General features: G+C 45.5%; 1 protein-coding gene across 1 annotated transcript; it reads left to right on the forward strand.

Annotated features, from left to right (window-relative positions):
• The first annotated feature begins 290 nt into the window (after positions 1 to 290).
• LOC103765334 (Ig heavy chain Mem5-like) lies at positions 291 to 17,510 on the forward strand. The gene is made up of 7 exons (XM_029957974.1): positions 291 to 300; positions 926 to 1,306; positions 12,784 to 12,840; positions 14,804 to 15,079; positions 15,690 to 15,761; positions 16,104 to 16,220; positions 16,852 to 17,510. The coding sequence occupies exons 1-6, from the start codon at positions 291 to 293 to the stop codon at positions 16,217 to 16,219; spliced, it is 912 nt and encodes a 303-aa protein (XP_029813834.1). The 3' UTR covers position 16,220; positions 16,852 to 17,510.
• Positions 17,511 to 18,227: the final 717 nt, after the last annotated feature.

Below are 18,227 nucleotides of genomic sequence, written 5' to 3' on the forward strand. Positions count from 1 at the left end.
GGGATCATGGAGATGTGTTGTGGTATCTTCCAGTTCCAGTTCTGTGGAGGATGGAGCCAGGCTGTTCAGGAAAGACAGAGCAACAGATGACATTGTTCTGGGTGGCTGCTACAGATCACCTGATCGGGAAGAAGAAGTAGAGAAGGTGTGGAGGGTTGACCTTGTCTGTCCACCAGGTGCCCACCAAAACACTCTCTCAGTCCCCCTCCAAAACTGAGCAGGGGGAAAGTTTACAATGAAAGACTTCCGGGTCAAGATCAGGACAGGGAGCTGTCCCAGCAGTTCCCGTCATGGGCAAAGGTATGGCCATGGGGATATGAATTTCATTTATTGTCAATAAAATTAAAGATGGATAATGAGAAATAAGGACAAAGCTAGAAATATCCCCTCACCCTGACCAGGGCACTGGGATGGGGAATGGGGCTTTCAGTCAGTTGATAACACATTTTCTCCCCTCTGAACTACTGATACTCATCCAGAGTAATGGATCTCTGCGAAAGGTTTCATTCAATCATCCTGCTTAAAGCAGGGTCAACCAGCAAAGGTGTACTGGTCTGGTTTGGTGGGGATTAAATTTCTCGGTAGCAGCCTGTCTGGGCAGCTGCTCTGTTTTGTGCCAAACCCATGCTGATAACACAGCAATGACTTAGCCACTGCTGAACAGTGCACCAAGTCTTCTCTGCTTCTCATATTGCCTGCCAGCTGTACAGCTGGCCACAACTGGCCAAGGGCCGATTCCATACCACATGGCCTTGTGGGGCCGGCAGGTGAGAGCCGGGCGGGGAGGGCAGCGAGCCCGGCGCTGGGGAAGGAGGGAGCGGGAGAGGAGAGGCGGGAGCAGGGGCAGGGGCAGAGGCTGGAACAAAAGCGGGGAGGCGGCGGTGGCGGTGGCTGTGTCCGTGCCGGGGCTGAGGGCACCGGGCAGTGGGGGAACACGCTCGGTCCGTGGTCGCGCCCTGCCCGATTCCTGCGCTCTCCCCCGCAGGGCTGTGGGCACAGCTGAGGTTGGAGGAGGCCGGCGGAGGGCACCGAGCGCCCGGGGAGTCCGTGCTCCTCTCCTGCCGCGGGTCCGGCTTCACCTTCGAGAATCATTATGTTCGCTGGTACCGTCAGGCACCCAGAGTGGGGGTCGAGTGGGTGTCCTGGATAAGCCATTATTCATCACAGATTCAGTTTGGGCCAGCAGTGGAGGGTCGAGCCTCAGCCTCCCGGGACAATTCCCGCTCTGAGGCATCTCTCAGCCTGCACCTCCTGCACGCTGGGGACTCTGCCCGCTACTTCTGTGCTGTTTGCACAGAGATACGAAATCGGCTGAGCTTGAACACAAACCACCCGTCAGTGTCCCAGCCTCGGAGCTGGAAGGGGTTGTGTCCCACAGATGTGCAGGTTTGCTCCCAAAGAGTCCTGTAGTCACAGCATAGAATTTTCAAATGTTTGAATGTACCTTTTGCTGTCCTCTAATGAGCTCTAACCCTTCTGCTTGTCTTCTCCTCAATTTTCAAGTCAGCTCATCTCTCACCTCCCAGACTGCTTCACCTTTAGAAGCAACTTTTCCTGTTTCCCTTGGTTCCCAGTATTACGGGTACCCAGTGCAAATGGTGAGGTGTGAACAGCCCTGCTGTGGTTTTGGGCAGGGCTCATGTTCACTCAGTCTAGCTCATGAGTTTTGCTCCCTGAGGGGTGAGAAGAGGAAATGGGGAAATTCTAGATGGTCATTAGGGAGCTCAGTGGAAGATTACGGAACCCTGTGTTTCTTTACCAGATCTGAGATTCTAAAGGGAGCAAGGTTTTGCAGCTGCTGGATCCTGGAGATCACAAGCAGAAACCCAGGGATGTGGTGGAGCAGTTTAAGTGACTGCTTAAGCTGTTCCTGTCTGTTCATCCTTGTCTCCTGGGGTTGCAGATGGGCTTTCCCAAGTGCAGACAAAGGCCTCAGGCCCCACAGGAGGGAAGATGTCAGAGTCTGTCTCGCTTACCTGTCACATCTCTGGTGTCCCCATCACCGACAGCAGCTACGCATGGGACTGGATCCGGCAGACTCCTGGCAAAGAGCTGCAGCACATAGTGCTGCAATATCCTTTCACAGGGCTCCAGCACATCGCTTCATCCTTCCAGACCCGAGTCACCAGCTCTGCAGACCCCTCCAGGAACCAGCTGTTGCTGGAAGTGCTCTCACCAACAGCTGCAGACACGGCCACCTATTTCTGCAGCACTCGAGAACTTGAAAAGGGCACAGTGCTTGAAACACAGGCAGGGCCAGGGCAGAACTGGAAGGAGGGGCTTTAATCCAGTGGGGTCTTTTGGGGTTGCTGCGAGGCAAGACTCTTCCCAGACTTCTCAAGACTAGTCTGGGCTGTCTTTTCCCAGACACAGATGCAACAGTAGCAATAACAGCAGCAGTCTCCCACAAGCACACCCCAAACCACGAACATGTTGTTAACTTATCACTTCCTTCTCAGTATCTCCCACAGGCAGAAAGAGCCAGGGAAACAGGGCATTTGGGGATTTGGTTTTGTTTGGTTGTTTGTTTTTATTAAATAATGTGCTGGTTCTGGCTGGAGTACATTTCTTTATAGTACCTAGAATGGGACTATATTTTGAATTTGTGCTGGAAACCGTGTTGATAATTCAGGGGTGTTTTAGTTATTGCTGAGCAGTGCTGACAGAGAGTCAAGGCCTCCTCTGCTCCTCCTTACCACCCACCAGGGAGTAGCTGTGGGTGCACAAAGTCTGAGAGGGAGCACAGCTGGTTCAGCTGACCCCAACTGACCAAAGGGGTATTCCAGACCGTATCACATCATGCTCAGCATTTAAAGATGGGGGAAGAAGAAGGAAGGGGGGGACATTGAGTGATGGCATTTGCATTTCCATGTAACCTCTGTGCTTTTCTGGAGTAGGCAGAACTCTTGGGTGTTGATGGAACTAGTGAATGAATTCTTTGCTTTGCTTTGCTTGTACTCACAGTGTTGGCTTTATTTATTAAACTGTTGAGTTCTTTATTAAACCCATGAATTTTCTCATTTTTACTGTTTCAATTCTCTCCCCCGTCCAACCAAGGGGAAAGGAGAAAGCAGCTGTGTGGTCCTGAGTTGCCATCTGTGGTGAAACCATGACAAAGACACAAATGAGCATTGAATGAGTTAAAATTTTAACATGGAAAGGCAGAAGTCAACTGCATTTGGACACTTCATATTGTTTAGGGAGTCTCACAGGAATGTTGCAGCAGCCCATAACCATAGTCAATTAATGGTATCTTAGAAGAGAGTGGCCCTGCACCAGGAACTGCACTGCCAAGATGTTTTTTTCCCAGGAGATGATTAAAAAAATTCCTTCTCTGCACTCCTGTCTTTGGTTCCATGTGAATAAACACAGGTGTTCTTATCCTGAGGACTGACCATTCATTTCTTTACTTGGAAGTGTAGATTTTCAGGGAAGGTATTTGGAGACCCATGCAAATGCATCCATGTGCTTGTGTACATGGGCACAGTGCCCGAGGCATCCTCTACAAGAGCTGCAGATGCCGGAGGGTCATTTGTCCCCAGACTTTGCCCCCCATTTGGCTCTGTGGAAGAATTGCTGCAGTGGATTAATCTAAGAGCCATTCAACACAGGAGACTGTCAGGCCATTGTCAAATGTCTTGCAAAGGCTACAAATACAAAGGAAAGGCCACTTTATTTCTTCTGTTACCGCCCTCTTTTCTTGTAGGTGTCAGCAGCTCAGGGACTTCCCCCAACAGACATTGTAACTCACTTTTTCAAATCACTGCTTTTACCTGTCCTCTCCACAGGGAACGTTGTGACTTACTGTTTCACCTTAAATATCTAGTTTCCTATGATCCCTTACAGTGTCTCTAGAGAATCCATGACCAATAACATCTGTTTTGGAAGAAAGGTTGAATGGGATGGCTCTGTCCACAGAAGAACAGAATTCCCAGCACAGCCTTTAAGAGAAAAGTTGCCTTCTTGACCCAGGTATTCCAGAACCAGCTCTCCATCAATAAAAATCCACGGACACAGGCTCTTGTAAATGTGTGATGAAATCAGGTGGGTGTGTGTGAAAACAGGCTCAGAGTGAGCTGGTCCCCCCCATCTCCCCACCAAAAAAAGGAGAAAATTTTGTTAAAATACAAATGGAGATTTTGGGGGAACAAGAAGAATTATGCTGGAAGGGCCAGGATACTTTTTTCTGGAAAACAGCAGTGTCAACCTTTCAGCAAGGACCGAAGGAATTCAAACAACCTCTGAAATGTGTCTTCATCTGCCTGTGACACATTTCTAGAGGAGAGGGGGACTCCCTCTGTTCCTGTTTCCTCTGAAGCAGAACTCAAGGAGGGCTCTTCAGTATCATGTAGTGGAACACAACCTAAACATTCTCTCCAACACGTCACTGACAGTACTGGGGCACCTCCAGTAATTTTTTGGAGGGCCTGCACCGGGACAGACATAGACAAAAGAACGGCAGAACTCAACTTTAAGCCAAAGGGATTCAAGCGTGTGGCTCGTGGGAGGCTGTGAGCACAGCTGTGCTCTGTGGCACTGCAATGGGAACGGGCTGTTTAACGGCCTCTGAGATCTCAGGGACAAGCAGGGCGAGGTCTCCCTGCTGGGGAAGATTTGCCAGCGAGTGAAGGGTGTGTGAGAGGCACCTGTGTGAGCCTAGGCCTGTTGCAGGAGGTGTTTTGAGCTTGTTCTCTTTGTCATGTCAGGCTGAAGGTATCACATCAGCACATTCCACAGCTTTCCCAAAGCAGTGAAGCAATAAGGAGGAGAAAACAATTTGACACACTAAAGGGAAGAGCAGATGAACCTGCCCATGTTAACAATGGAAAATAGCAGCACTGGGATTAAAAACTGTTGATTACAAATGAGGAATACACTTGGTGACAATGATAATGCAAACAGGATGAAATAATGCTATATTGGTTTTGTATCTTAGAACTGGATCTGAGGATTAGGAAACTGCTCCACAATTCCAAGTTACCACTAATAAAAATCACAAAAGTAAGATAAAAATCAAATTAAAAGGCAACTATCAGCTAAACCAAAATAACTTCTGAACAATTCATAAACATGAACTGATTTTTAGTTTGGAGTGAAAATAGACTTTGAGGACAGAAATGCTTGAAGGTCCAGAAAAAGTTAGGAAATACAGAATGAAAATAAATTGAAAATTATTATACCTGCTGCTGATACCCAGCTGGTCTCCAGATACTCTAAAATATTTCACCCTAACTCTCTTGATGTTTATTAAAAGACAAACCAGTAATCAGATCCTGTCAGTGAGAACAGTTCTAACAGCAAAATTCCTTTTCTACAAGCATGGGCAATTTTTAATGCTAACTACCTTATCTGTCAGAAAAAGCAGTAATGATAATGTTATTTTTAGTGTAGAGCATCCTCTGGAGTAGTATTAGATGTTCAGAAGTAGAACAGTGTAGAGGAACAGGAAAATAAAAGCCAGCTCCTCAAAGACATGAAAGAGCAGACATCACCTGGCACTGAAAAAAAAATATTTTTGTAAAACTGTCTACCACAGTGTGGAGTACGTACCACAGTGATTTAAAATGACTGAACCATCACACACGAACTATCTCACTTCCATGCTCTGAAGGTGGAAACATGGTGCCCTACATGGTCTATTTTTCCTCAGACAACTCTGTGCACATACACAAATTCAATTGCCAGAATCAAACAGCAGAAAAATCTTTTTACGCAAAACTAATTTCTTCAACATTCAACATCAGATCTTGGATCTTACAAACATGTCATTTTAGACATCTGATCACCAGCTCAAATTGAAAAAGTGGGCATTAACCTATTGTATTTAGATGTTTCCATTTTTAAGCTCAGCATTATGTTTTTCTCTTTGTCTCAGAGCACAGAGGAGGTTTTTTGCTAAGAACAAAGATCCTTTTAACTTCATGTCCAGCACTGGCCAGAAGCAGGTGCCTGAGGAACAAGAACAGGAGACCAGAAAGGGCACTTCCCACTAGCAAACGTCAGAGCAAGGACTTTGAGCCACATATGACTGCTTTGTATTCACCATTTATGAGTTTATTCAGGAGCCCTTTGTTCATTGCTTTGGCCTTCTACCACCTTTGCTTGACTTAGTGCTTTGTCAAGATGAACCATTCTTGAGTTTGAAGGAGCTAATCTCTGAAAATGAGCAGCTCTCCTAGACCCCTCCTCTGTCCAGGATCATAACCTGTGGAATTCCTCCAAGAAGATCCCTGAAGAGCCCAAATTCTGCTCTCCTGGAGTCCAGGGCTTGTCTTTTTTACATTGCTCTCTTCTCTCTGGATCCTGTGCTCAAATGTTGCATGGCCACTGCAGCCAAGGCTGCCCCTGGCAACCTCACGGCCACCAGAAATTCTTCCTCATTTGCAAGTAGGAGGTTGTCATGGTTTAGGGATGGTGTTCTCCAATTTAATACTCCTGCTAAAGCCACCCCATCGCTTGCTCTGAGCAGTGGTATGTGGAGGTTTTGACTGGGCAGGCCCAGCTCAATTGGTGGAGCCTCGGGTGTTAAATAACCAGGTGGTCTTTGCTAAATGTAGATCCCAATGCTTGAAGGTCCCACCACCCATTGCTTTCAATGTGGTTTTTAACAGTCCAATGCACAGTTCAGTTTTTCCCAGAGGCTGGTGCATGACAGGGAACGTGATCCACCCACTCCATCCGGTGCTCTCTGGTCCAGGTATACATGAGGCTGCTTTTGAAATGAGTCCCATTGTCCAACTCAATATCTTCTGGGGGGCCATATCAACAACGTTTTGCTTTTCTAGGCCCAGGATGGTGTTCCAGGCAGTGCTGTGAGACACAGGGTGTGTCTCCAGCCATCCAGGGGTTGTGTCCACCACTGTCAGCATGTAGCACTTGCCTTGGCAGGTCTGGGGAGTGTGATGGGATCAATCTGCCAGGCTTCTCCAGATTTATATTTCAATTCATCATCCACCATTCCAAAGGGGCTTTGCACTCTGGCCTGTTGGATTGCAGTGCATGTTTACCAGTTATGGATAACCTGGGAGATGGTGTCCATGGCTGAATCCACCCCTTGATCGTGAGCCCATCTGGATGTTGCATCTTGTCCTGATGACCTGAGGTGTCTTGGGCCCCACTGAGCCAGAAATAATTCTCCTTTATGTGCCAGTCCAGATCCAACTGAGACACTTTAATTTTGGCAGCCTAAACCCCCTCTCCATTGTTGTGATGTTCTCCATTAGCCCAACTCTTGGGTACCTGTGCATCTACATGACAGACTGTCACAGCCAACTTCCCTACCTGGGCAGCAATGTCTTGCACAGTTCAGCAGCCCAGATTGGTTTCCCTGTGTGCTGCCAATCGGTCTTTTTCCATTGTTCCAGCCACCCCTACAGAGCCTTTGCCACCATCCGCGAGTCAGTGGAGAGGTAGAGCTCTGGCCATTTCTCTTGTTCAGTGATATCTAAAGTCAGCTGGACGGCCTTCAGCTCTGCAACCTGACTTGATCTACCTTGTTCCTCAATAGCTTCTGCAACTCACTTCCCTTCTCAGTCTGACTTTGGTAATCAGCCTTCAGTTGATACAATACTGCTGAAAGCTATCCCTCTACATCTCCATGATCTCACAGCTCTGAAACCAGTGTTAAAACTGCAAGGCTGAGAGAACTGGGCTTGTTTGGCCTGAAGAAGAGAAGGCTCCAGCCCCTTCCAGTGCCTAAAGGGGCTCCAAGGGAGCTGGAGAAGACTTTGGAAAAAGAGGCACTTAGGAAGAAATTCTTCCCTTTGAGGGTGATGAGGCCCAGGCACACATTGCACAGAGAAGCTGTGGCTGCCCCATCCCTGGAAGTGTCCAAGGCCAGGTTGGATGGGGCTTGGAGCAACCTGGTCTAGTGGAAGGTGTCCTTGCCCGTGGCAGGGAATTGGAACTGGATGATCTTTAAGGTCCCTTCCAACCCACACCATTCCAGGATTCTTTGTTGGAGAGGAGCCTGGGCAATGTGCGCTAATCCACACTGCACCACCCATTGTAGTTCTTGGGTCAGGTGAGCTGCCCCACCACATCTCTGCTGTCAAAGAGATTGTAGCCCTGCAGCTGCTGTTGGAGCTCTAATTTCTCTTGTTTGTTCCCCACCCTGCAAGTGTTCCTGCACAGGCACTGTACAGAGGCATCCAGCCATGGTAATTTCCCAGAAGCCCAGAGGGATTTCTTTTTCCCCATTGTATCAGGGTGAATTTATGCTGATACTTTTGGTCTGTGTTTGGCCCAGACAACTGTAAAGGTTTTGTTCTTTCCCTGCCAAGTTATAAGAAAACAAGTACTGATAAATGGGCACCTCTTCCTTGAAGAGAGAGCTTCTTGTATAAACTGTTTTAATTGGTGTTCTGTGATTGGCTAATTGTTCTCCAAGGTCACTTGAAGGAGAGATTGAGGAGGAGGAGGATGAAGTAAACCCACTGACTCAATTAAGAAAGACCCCTCGAGTGCAGTTCGCAGGCGCAGGGAAAGCCACGCGTGCGCAGAAGAGATGCACTGACATAACCAGGGGGTGGGACTGAGGGCCTCTGGCTGGGCGCTGATGACCACTCCTGCCTAGGCTGAGGTCACTCAGTTAATTGTATAAAAGCAGATAGCGCTTTCTTGGAGGGAGCTAACTTCACATCAGGGACAACGTTGCCTTTGGCGGGGATGCCTGCCAGTTTGTGAACTTACTGACTCTCCAAGGATGCAGCTTCTGCTCTGGGTAATTATGGGTATGCTAGGTCGGTAAGATAATTTTATGGGCAACAGCTGGGTAACTGGGGAGGTCGTGCTGGGGCCTTATTTCTCTCCTCCTTCCTCCCTTTTGGGTTTGTTCATTTTGTTGGCCACCTCTTGGTAATAAATATTGGTTTTTGTTGAGCTTTCAATGGTGTCGTGGTTTCAAGATTCAGTATGATCCGAACCCTCCCTAATACACCCATAAATACTTCCTTATTTAGTGCACACTCTTGAAGTGCAACCCTTTCAGCCCTTTTTTCTCTTTTTATAATGAAGCCTGTCCTGTTCATCCCATTCCTCACTTATTTATTTTCTACTTCCTCCTCTGTTGTTCCCAGTTTAAAGCTTTTATCAGGTTGGCCAGTCTGTTGGCAAAGAAGTTTTTGCCTGATTGAATCAGGTGGGTTTCATCACTTCCAAAGAGCCCTCAGTCCTCCAAAAGGATCCCATGGTTATAGAAACCAAGTCCATTTGTCAATGCCAGCTGTGTAACCAACTGTTGACCACCAGGATTCATCCACTCTTCCTTCTCTCCACCTCCCCCCTCACCAGCAGGATCAAGGAGAATCCCATGTGGGCCCACACACCCTTGGCCATCACCCCATGTGAGTCAGCACAGACAGGCAGCTGGAACTGGACTCAGGACTAGAACACAAAGAGTAAATTTGTTTCCATTACCTTGATAACCCTGGGAATCTCAAAGCAACACCCAGGCAGTGGCACAGAGACAGTGGCTTCTGAACTCGGTCTGTGATGGAGGGTCACCGGCTGCAGTTCACTCTGGGTTATCAAGGGTTATTCCCCACTGCAAGGTCACATGAGTGATTTACAATCCTCCTCACCTCTTTTCTGCTCTTAACTCATTCCTCCCAACACTCCCAGAGCCTGCCTGCTACTTCCCAGGACCGCCATGGCACCGTCATTAATACCCCCAAGGAAGAGAAGGAGGGGTAATGGATTGCAGGTGCAATAAGTTGAGCAGGTCCATTAAAAGTGACCCCAGTTTGAGTCCATGGCAAGGAGATGACTGGTCCAGCAGCTTGGAGCCTTCCATTGCTGTCACTCACCACTTTTTCTGGTGCTCCTGTGTGGCTCGTGGGCAATGGGCTCAGACACCTTGTTTGGCAGAGCTCCCAGCTCCTCCTTTGCCAGGACAGCATGGAGTCTACTCTGTGGCTGCAAATCTTCATGTGAAACAAGAGCCTTCACCTTGGTGCCAGGAGCTCCCAGCCTTTGTCACCATGGCAACCTCCATTTCCCATCCTTATGGGCACAGACTCAACCTGCCTCTCCTTTGGTACAAAAGGGAGAAGTGGGCTCTTGAAGCTGCAGAGACTCAGAGGTGGAGTCCATCTTTTGCCATCAAGGTCCAGATTGTGTTAATGCTGCACAAGTTGATCATCATGAAAGATTTGATAATTCTGCAACAGCTCCTTTAATCTCTGATAGTCACTCCCATGGCCACAGTGCCTCTACATAACAAAGAACCATCATTTTCTTAGACCGTTCCTTCAAAGCCATATTGTGTTTCTTCATGTGGTATGTTGGGTCTTGAACCACTTGAGAAGTCACGTGACTGCCTGTATAATCCAAAATTCTGTGTAGTGGAAGAGAGGCAGTTTTTGCAATGAAGTACACCACTGTGTACAGGGGCTGGAGTACCACAATGATATAAACAGCACAGGGCCCTGTACAAAAACCCAGAGAAGGTAAAAAGGCAATATATTTGGGGAAGGAAAGGAGATGGGTGACTGTAATGATTAAAGAGACAAATAGAGCATTCTTTTTTATATTTCTGTTTATCCTGGAAAGATAGGGCTCATGGAGTCTCTAAAATATGGAAGAAAGGGTGAACTTGGAAGTCCTATACTCAATCAAGCTATTTGAAGTCATTAACTATTCCATTATTGTTTTTCTCTTTCCAGTTTTGGAAGAAAATATGCGTCTGGATACCCTCAAGGAGTTGCACACATGGATAATTAGGAAAAATGTCTAACTTTTCTTCTCCTGTTTTTTCTACCCTTTTGATTACCACGTGGAAAGAGTGATTTATTGCAATGAGTATTAGCAGTGTGAGGATGATAAGCTTGTATTTGGACCAGGGACCACCGTCACAGTTGTACCAAGTAAGTACCTTTTTTTATCTATTTCTAAAACTTGTGTTAAAATTAAAGTGGGGGAAGAAAAAGGAATCTAGTGGTTTGGGTTCACTGCAAGAATTTTCTGCTGCAATAGTCCCTTGAGTGCACTCTCTCTCTCCAGCCAGGCTTTCAAGCCAAATCCTCAGCTTGGAGCTGCTTAGGAAGGTTTCACAGGAACAACTGGCCTAACTCTGTGTAACAGCTTCATTCCATGATCCCCAAACACCAGGTGTGCACTACTGAACATGTTACAATTTATTCCCAGTTTGGACACCACTCTGGCCCAAACTGACTCTGAAGGCTCCTCTTCTCCAGTGGATCTTCACTGACTCCCTCTGGGCAGGAATGCACAGCTCAGTGGAGAGCTCACAGTGGGGAGAAGTTTTGAGACAGATCTTTAACTGTCTGGTTGGAGAAGTTTTGACACTGGCACCACACTCACAGTGTCCCCAGGGAAGCAATTCCACTGGCATGGAGATAGAGGAGGAAGGAGGATAAATATCCCTGGCCTTCAGTTTTCACAGGTGCCTCATATCCAAGACCTCCTAGAATGAAAGACAACTGGCTCCCAAGTTGTCTGGGCTTTGAAAACAAAGGTGTGGGGAGTAGGGATGATAACAAGCCATAGTTGTTATTCCTGTCTTTATTTGGACTTTCCTGATGTACAAAAAAGGTGGATGTCCCACCCTATGGGAATGTGAGTGTTGGGGTGTCAGAGGAGATTGTCAGGTTGCTCTGTGTTATCCTGAAGATAACACAGACTTGTTGCTGTGCTTTCAGAGGTCTGCATGTCTTTATAGTGCTGCAAAAACGTCCCATGTCATTTTACATTCCTAAAACACCCTGCTCTCATTTCAGAAGGGCTTGGGACTGCCTGAGGTGCTGCCTAATATCTGCCCATGCCTGTAGGAGATGTTGCATGGGAATAAATGTCTGTTTTGGAACAATCTCAGTCCACTTCTACTTCCAAAGGGGCAAAGGAATGCCAAGTTATCCTTTTGAAGAAAAACGTATTCTTTCTGTGCTGTTAATGATTTTCTTTTTGTAGCTAAAGATGAGATATTTTCAAAGCTGCACAAAGACTTTCAGATTATGTGTGACAGTAAAAGATATTGGGCCCTAAGTATCTAAGTCTCTCTGTCCATTGAAATACTTAATAAGTTGAAGCCTAAATTTCCAGAATGTGAACAACCTCTTTTGGTTTTGATTTTCTTTGGGAGCTACTAATATGCATTTTAAGATGTTTAGAGTAGATATACTTTATTATCCAAATCTTTTGAGAATCGCTCCAAGTCAAAATAACAACCATCAAATAACAACCATTAGTGTTACTATAGAATACCTCAGTCATATTCTCTTGAGGATAGACAAGGTTTTTGTTTTGGTGGGGGTTGGTTTATTCCAGACAAAACTTCCTTTAAGAATACTAAGGCCCATGACTCTACAGAATATATGACTCTTCCTGTGACCTCGTTAGACTAAAATGAAAGAGAAGTACAACTTTCTGTCCTAATAAAATCCCAGAATGTAATATAGAAATATCTCCCAAACACAAGCAGATGTAGGAATTCATGGCTGTATTTTCAGGCAGTGCAAAATGGTGGGACTCAGTTGTGGCTTCTGGGGTCTGATAAAAAATTATTCTGCTTTACTAACTTCAATTGCAATGTGTACATTGTTTCTTGCTGAAGATCTTGCCCAGTGAGTTATTGCAGAGAAGCAGCTTGTTAGTGTAGTGGCTGTTTCGAAATACTGGAGAGGAGAAAACATGAAAAGCCTTTAAAGATCTTCTCAGATAATGCAGAATGCACAATGCTCTGGCAAACCATGTTACAACACCTGGGAAGGAAATGTGTGTAGGAAGAATAGAAAAACAAACCTTTTTTGATGTATGTGTTTTAACTGTGTGTAACTGCTGCTCTTGTCTTTGGGAAAGGAACTCAACTGACAGTGGAGCCAAGTAGGTGTCCTTTATGCATTATCCTTTTCTGAGTTGTTATTGTTTGAATTTTGCCTTTTTTCCCTGCCGATGAATGTCTGATTTCTGTGGGGTGTCTGGTTGCTGTAGGTGTGGACAAGAGTGTAGTTTTGACTGATTTATCAGCAGAGCTGACCCCTGAAGTTGTGGCAGAGCACAATTTGGCTTTCACCTCAGTTCCTTACCACTTTAGTGTGATGGGGAAAGAGTGTAAAATTAGAGCTCCTTGATCAAACTTTGGTGAAGTGTCCTCTGATGCACAAGATGTTTGATATAAGAGATCCCTTGACCAGACTGCAAGGCAGACACCATGCAAAATTAAACCCCTGATACTCCTCTCTTTAGCAAAGAGACCCACCAGGATGCTCCTGTCAAATTAAACACGTGAATCTCTTTTAGTATGTCTGACAGCCTTTCATAAGCTAAGCCTTTCTGGCAAGGAAGGGTGATAGAGGATTTCTTTCAGTTACATGTTTTTACTATATTTCAAATTACTAATCTGAATAAAGTCCTGACATTGGTTTGTGAAGTCAACCTCTTGTCATTCATGTATTTCCAGGGGAATTCAATTCTAAAATTCTTTCAAAACTGAAAAAATACATCTAACATTTCAGAGTAACCAAATTTCTGACAGATCAGAGCAAGCATCTCAAATCCTGTGAAAAGCTGTCAGCATCTTTTAGATTCTGTCTAAACTCTCGTTTTCATGTCTCGATGTTTGTTGGTATTTTAGTGCTAAAGGACCAGCACTGAAGGTTATTACACTACTCGAAGGAATATTGTAAGATTTGTCCATGAGCATCATGTTTGTAGCCCCAGGATATTCTTTCCCTCCAATCAGTTTATTAAACAAACTCTGCATTACACTTCCCACTGCTCCGGAGCCGTGGCTCTGCCGACACGGCACAGCACAGGGGTGAGAATGGTCACACTTTCTGGAACAGGTACAAGAGTTGTTGAACCAAGGACCAATCCTGTTCTCTCCTCATCGCCTGCAGACTGGTTGGCATGTCTTACACCTTGTGCAATGTCTAGGGGGGAAAACCTCCCCCACAATGAAAGTTCTTGGCCTTGTCAGGAACTTCTGGAGCAGAACTAGTGAGTGACATCGCTGCCCATGGCAGGGGCTGGAACCAGATGGCCTTTAGGGTCCCTTCCAACCCAATCCATTCTGTGATTCTGTGATTCTGTGATTCTGTGATTCTGTGATTCTGTGATTCTGTGATTCTGTGTGGAGATATACAATTCACAGACTTTTGATTGCTTCTCTCCTACTTTCCCATCTTACAGACAGAAGTCCTTCTTGCACCTGAGCATTTGTTATGGAAAAGCTCAGCCTTGTCCCCCCCTGCAGCAGCAGGACTTCATTTCTGCAAGTAACGTCACTCAGAAGGGGAACCTTGCACAGCAGTGAGGCAACAAACTGACCTCTGCTCTCCCTGCCACTCCTGCTGTGGTTGGACCTTTCAACCACAACAGGAGATTTGGGGAGGGGAGGGAGAGTAAAGGGAAAAACAGTTATTTCCTCATGTCTCACGAATATGCAAGGCAGTCCTCATAGAGTTGACATTGTTTGGAATTAAATTGTTGAGAAAGCAGAATAATTGGACTCTTGGAGTGACATGCACAAAAGTTCCCTTCTCCTTTGCAGGTCCTTAATTTATAAAATGAAGAATTCACTTACAGGCACCAGCTTTGGCAAAAGGAAGCTGAGATCCTGTGGAATTAAATATTCTATAAAATACCTGCTCTTGAACACCCTTTCTGTCTCTAATTTGATCTTTTGGAAGCAACAGCAAGAAGTAATGGCAAAAAAAAAAAGGCAGTTGGTCACTAATAATGCTACAAATCAGTCCCAGGTGGTGTGTCTATTAATTTTCATGACTTAGCTCTCAGGCAGGCTTGCAGTAAAATCCATCATGCCCAAACCATACTTTTTTTACAGGCAGTCCAAAACATTCTGTCCCACAAGTCGTTGTGATGAAATCAAAGAAACTGGAAGAAGGAGGCAGCACTGGGAAAGCAGCTTGTTTGGCAAGGAATTTCAGTACAAAGAACATCAGCTTGGAGATGTCCTCTGATGAGGTCGTGTATGAACAGAGCACACCCATTCTGGCGTCAGAGGGGCTGTACAGTGCTATGAAGGTGGTCAGTGTGACAAAAGACACAGAGGTGACCTGCAAGGCCCATTTGGACATTGGCACCATTACAGCATTGTCAGGTACAACTTGGGGGCACAGCTGGAACGTATTTGTGGAGACAGTGTCTTGTGGTGCTGCTCTTCCCTGATAGTCTGCACTGCCCAGGGTGGGCAGCAGAAACGAGAGACACAGTTGGTACTTAAGCAGGGAAAGATGAAAGATGTTTAAAAGCATCTAAAAGAAATGGTCTCAACTGTTTAATAAATTGGAGAAACTTTTCTTTTGATGGGGGAGGAGAGAAGGCACAATCCATTTTTTTAAAATGGGAGTTTATTTTATTTGCAGCATCAAACCTCCTGGAGCACAACCTGAAACAGCCTTTCTAAAGCCAACAAAAAGTTAAACTGGTGGTGTGATTTGGTTTTGGTTTTTACTAAATCACTTTTTATATTTTTTGCAATTGTTTTTATCATCTTGAAGGTCATTCAAATAGGAAAAACAAAACAACCTAGAAATTCTTTTGTTTCCTGCAACTGTCTTCTCAGATTTATGTTTGAATTAGTGACTGATCATCTGAGCCCCAGACTCTACTTCCCACATGTCCCTATGGAAAGGGCCATAGGAATAGTTTTTTAATACTTTCTAAAAATTGGATATGGGTTAAAATGCCTTTTCTTTATCATTCTACAGAAAAGGAGGCTGACGAACCCGTAACGAGGACCAGTAACAGGGTTTGCAACAGCACAGACACCTCTGCCCAAGGTTAGTGACCGAAACAGATTGTGAAGTTACATTGCTGGTTGGGGGATAAATGCATAGAAAGGTAATTTCTCGAGGAGAGAGGAGACAGATTATGACATATTTATCAAACACAAGCTGCTTTTTCAAGGTTGCTGCTGTAGGAACACACAAGCAACAGGAAGCAAAAAGCAATGGAGACAGACACCCTCCTCCCCCGGTGTTGCCATGTTCTCTGGCATCTCTTCCTCTGCTGCTGTTCCTTTCCCTGAAGCTGTTACCTGTGGCTTTTTCCACTTTCTGCCAAGATCCCAACATCCAAACTTAGGCCATGGTCTCTCTCCTCTTTTTGCTGTCCCTGAGCAGGTACCACAGTGCAGAGAGTGAACATGCTGTCTGTGGCTGTGCTGGGTTTGAGAGTCCTGCTGGCAAAAAGCATCGCCTTCAATACACTCATGAGTATCAAGCTGGTTCTTTTCTGAGGTAAGGAAGCACTCAGCTTGATTTGTAGAGATACTGGAAGCATGTGGCAGGAGTGACTGCCCGTCTGTGTGTACTTCTCTAACCCCACAGGTAACGACACCTATTCATCTGCTCCTGATTCCATTAAATAGCTCTTGCAGGTTTCTGGGGAAAAAAACAACAACAATGAGCAAAACCCACAAAAAGCACCCACACCAGGCCCCCTCCCCAAAAAATAAAACAATTAAGAGAAGCCCACCCTGCCTCCCACGTGACAAAGGAAACAACACTTTTCTATATCCAGAGCTCAGTTCTTGGTGGCTGGTTCCCAAATTTTCTTTGCCCGAGCAACTCAGGTATTGCCTGAAGAGCCTAAGAGGTACCTCCTTCACTACTTCAAGTGTCAGAGCACAAAGCCTGGAGAAAACTCCAAACAAATAAGGATTCAGAAGCAAGGATCCCAAAACACAAACCTGTGGGAGTAAAGAGAGGGGAGGCAGGGGGGATTTTCAAATTGAAGTGTCCAAAGAGGCACAAAAGATAGTCCAGCCTAAGTTTTGTAGTGTACCTGTCTTGACTGGACAGCTCTCAAACAGTGGTTTATTGCTCCAGTTGCATTAAATGTGGTTTAAAACACCCTTTGCTCTTCCAGACATGTGGAGTCAAGGCAAGAGGAACCTGAAGAACTGCAGGAAAGAACGTGAACCAGCAGCACAACGGGCTGGACAAGCAGTGTCACATCTGCTGACAGTGAGCACCCAGAACACAACACAGCCCCTTCCCCTTTAGACATTTGATGCTGTTCAATCCTGCCCAGCCAGTTCATTTAGATTTAAGAGTTGTAACTGCTTTTGCTATTTCTTTTTCTCTGTGCACTGAGGAGAGTGCATTTCTCCTCATCCTCCTGCTGAGTAGATCTCCCCACTGTTCTGGCATTTACACAGGAATGTCCAACCTGCCTCAATAGTTGTAGAAAAACCCAATCCTCACTATTGATACATATAGATATATAGAGAGCTATATAATGTTTTAAATCAGGTTTCACAGGCATGTTGTGTTACTGTCTGTAGAACTGGTGTGTTACTGCAGAGACAATTCAGGCACAATAGTTGCCATTTATAGCTTTGGTTTTTAGACAGCTTTATTAACAATAATTTCCTATCATGCCTGAGAAGTGATCCAATTCAAACAGATAATGTTCAACCATAGAAACATTTCTTCCTTAAACCTGTATTTCTTCTGCAAAATATATCCCACATGCATTTTAGTTTCCTGTAGTAGTGACAAAAATAAAATTTTCCTTGACCAAAATGCTGTGGTTTGTTCTGTGCTTTTTCTTATGAATTTGGGATGGACATTGCTGAAACCCAACTGTCCTAATGATCACTGAGATTAGAAATACAGCTTTGATAACCCAGATTTCCTGTTGGCTGGATTTGTCTTTTCTAGACTTTGTGCAGGGAAGTATCTCTTGGGACGTTCAGAAGCTTCAATTAAGACATAGCTTGCTGAAAGCATGAGGGAGGGAAACACACAGAGCAGAAGAGAAGAAAACATGCTGGTTTTTTCCACTCAGTGATATGAGGAAGAGGCCCACAGAAAATAATATGTGAATGTTTGATGGGGTGATAGTTTCCACAGCAACTTGCTTATGAACTAATAGACCCCACCACACACATGCCCCAGCTCACCTTTTTGTCACAAGCAACGGGCAGGATGTTGTGGCCAACATTTCTGACTTAGTTGCACCGTGCAAGATTAACCCTCCCCTTGTTTGGAAAAACAAGTTCACCACATCCTGGAGGAGAAATAAGGCTTTTCTCATACTGGCTGAGTTACTGCTGGCTTCAAGACAGGCTCTGCAGAGAACATTGCAGGGTCTGCTTCATTAAGCTTTGTCAGGTTGTCCCTCAGACCCTGCAGACCCCTGGAGGAAGACCCTCACCCTATGCAGAAGAGAAGTGAAATTTGCCTGGTAAATCCTAATCCAGTAAAATGCTTGTTTAGTGCATCCTACCACCATAATGT

This window comes from Manacus vitellinus, unplaced genomic scaffold, assembly GCF_001715985.3.
Source record: "Manacus vitellinus isolate BGI_N305 unplaced genomic scaffold, ASM171598v3 scaffold_131_pilon, whole genome shotgun sequence".
Lineage (NCBI taxonomy): Eukaryota > Metazoa > Chordata > Aves > Passeriformes > Pipridae > Manacus > Manacus vitellinus.

What these genes read in the sequence shown, in the direction of transcription:
- LOC103765334 (XM_029957974.1), top strand. An exon ending in TGTTTGCACAGAGATACGAA is followed by an intron (nt 1,307 to 12,783) that starts ATCGGCTGAGCT and finishes ATGTGTTTTAAC; the next exon opens with TGTGTGTAACTGCTGCTCTT. An exon ending in CACCATTACAGCATTGTCAG is followed by an intron (nt 15,080 to 15,689) that starts GTACAACTTGGG and finishes ATCATTCTACAG; the next exon opens with AAAAGGAGGCTGACGAACCC.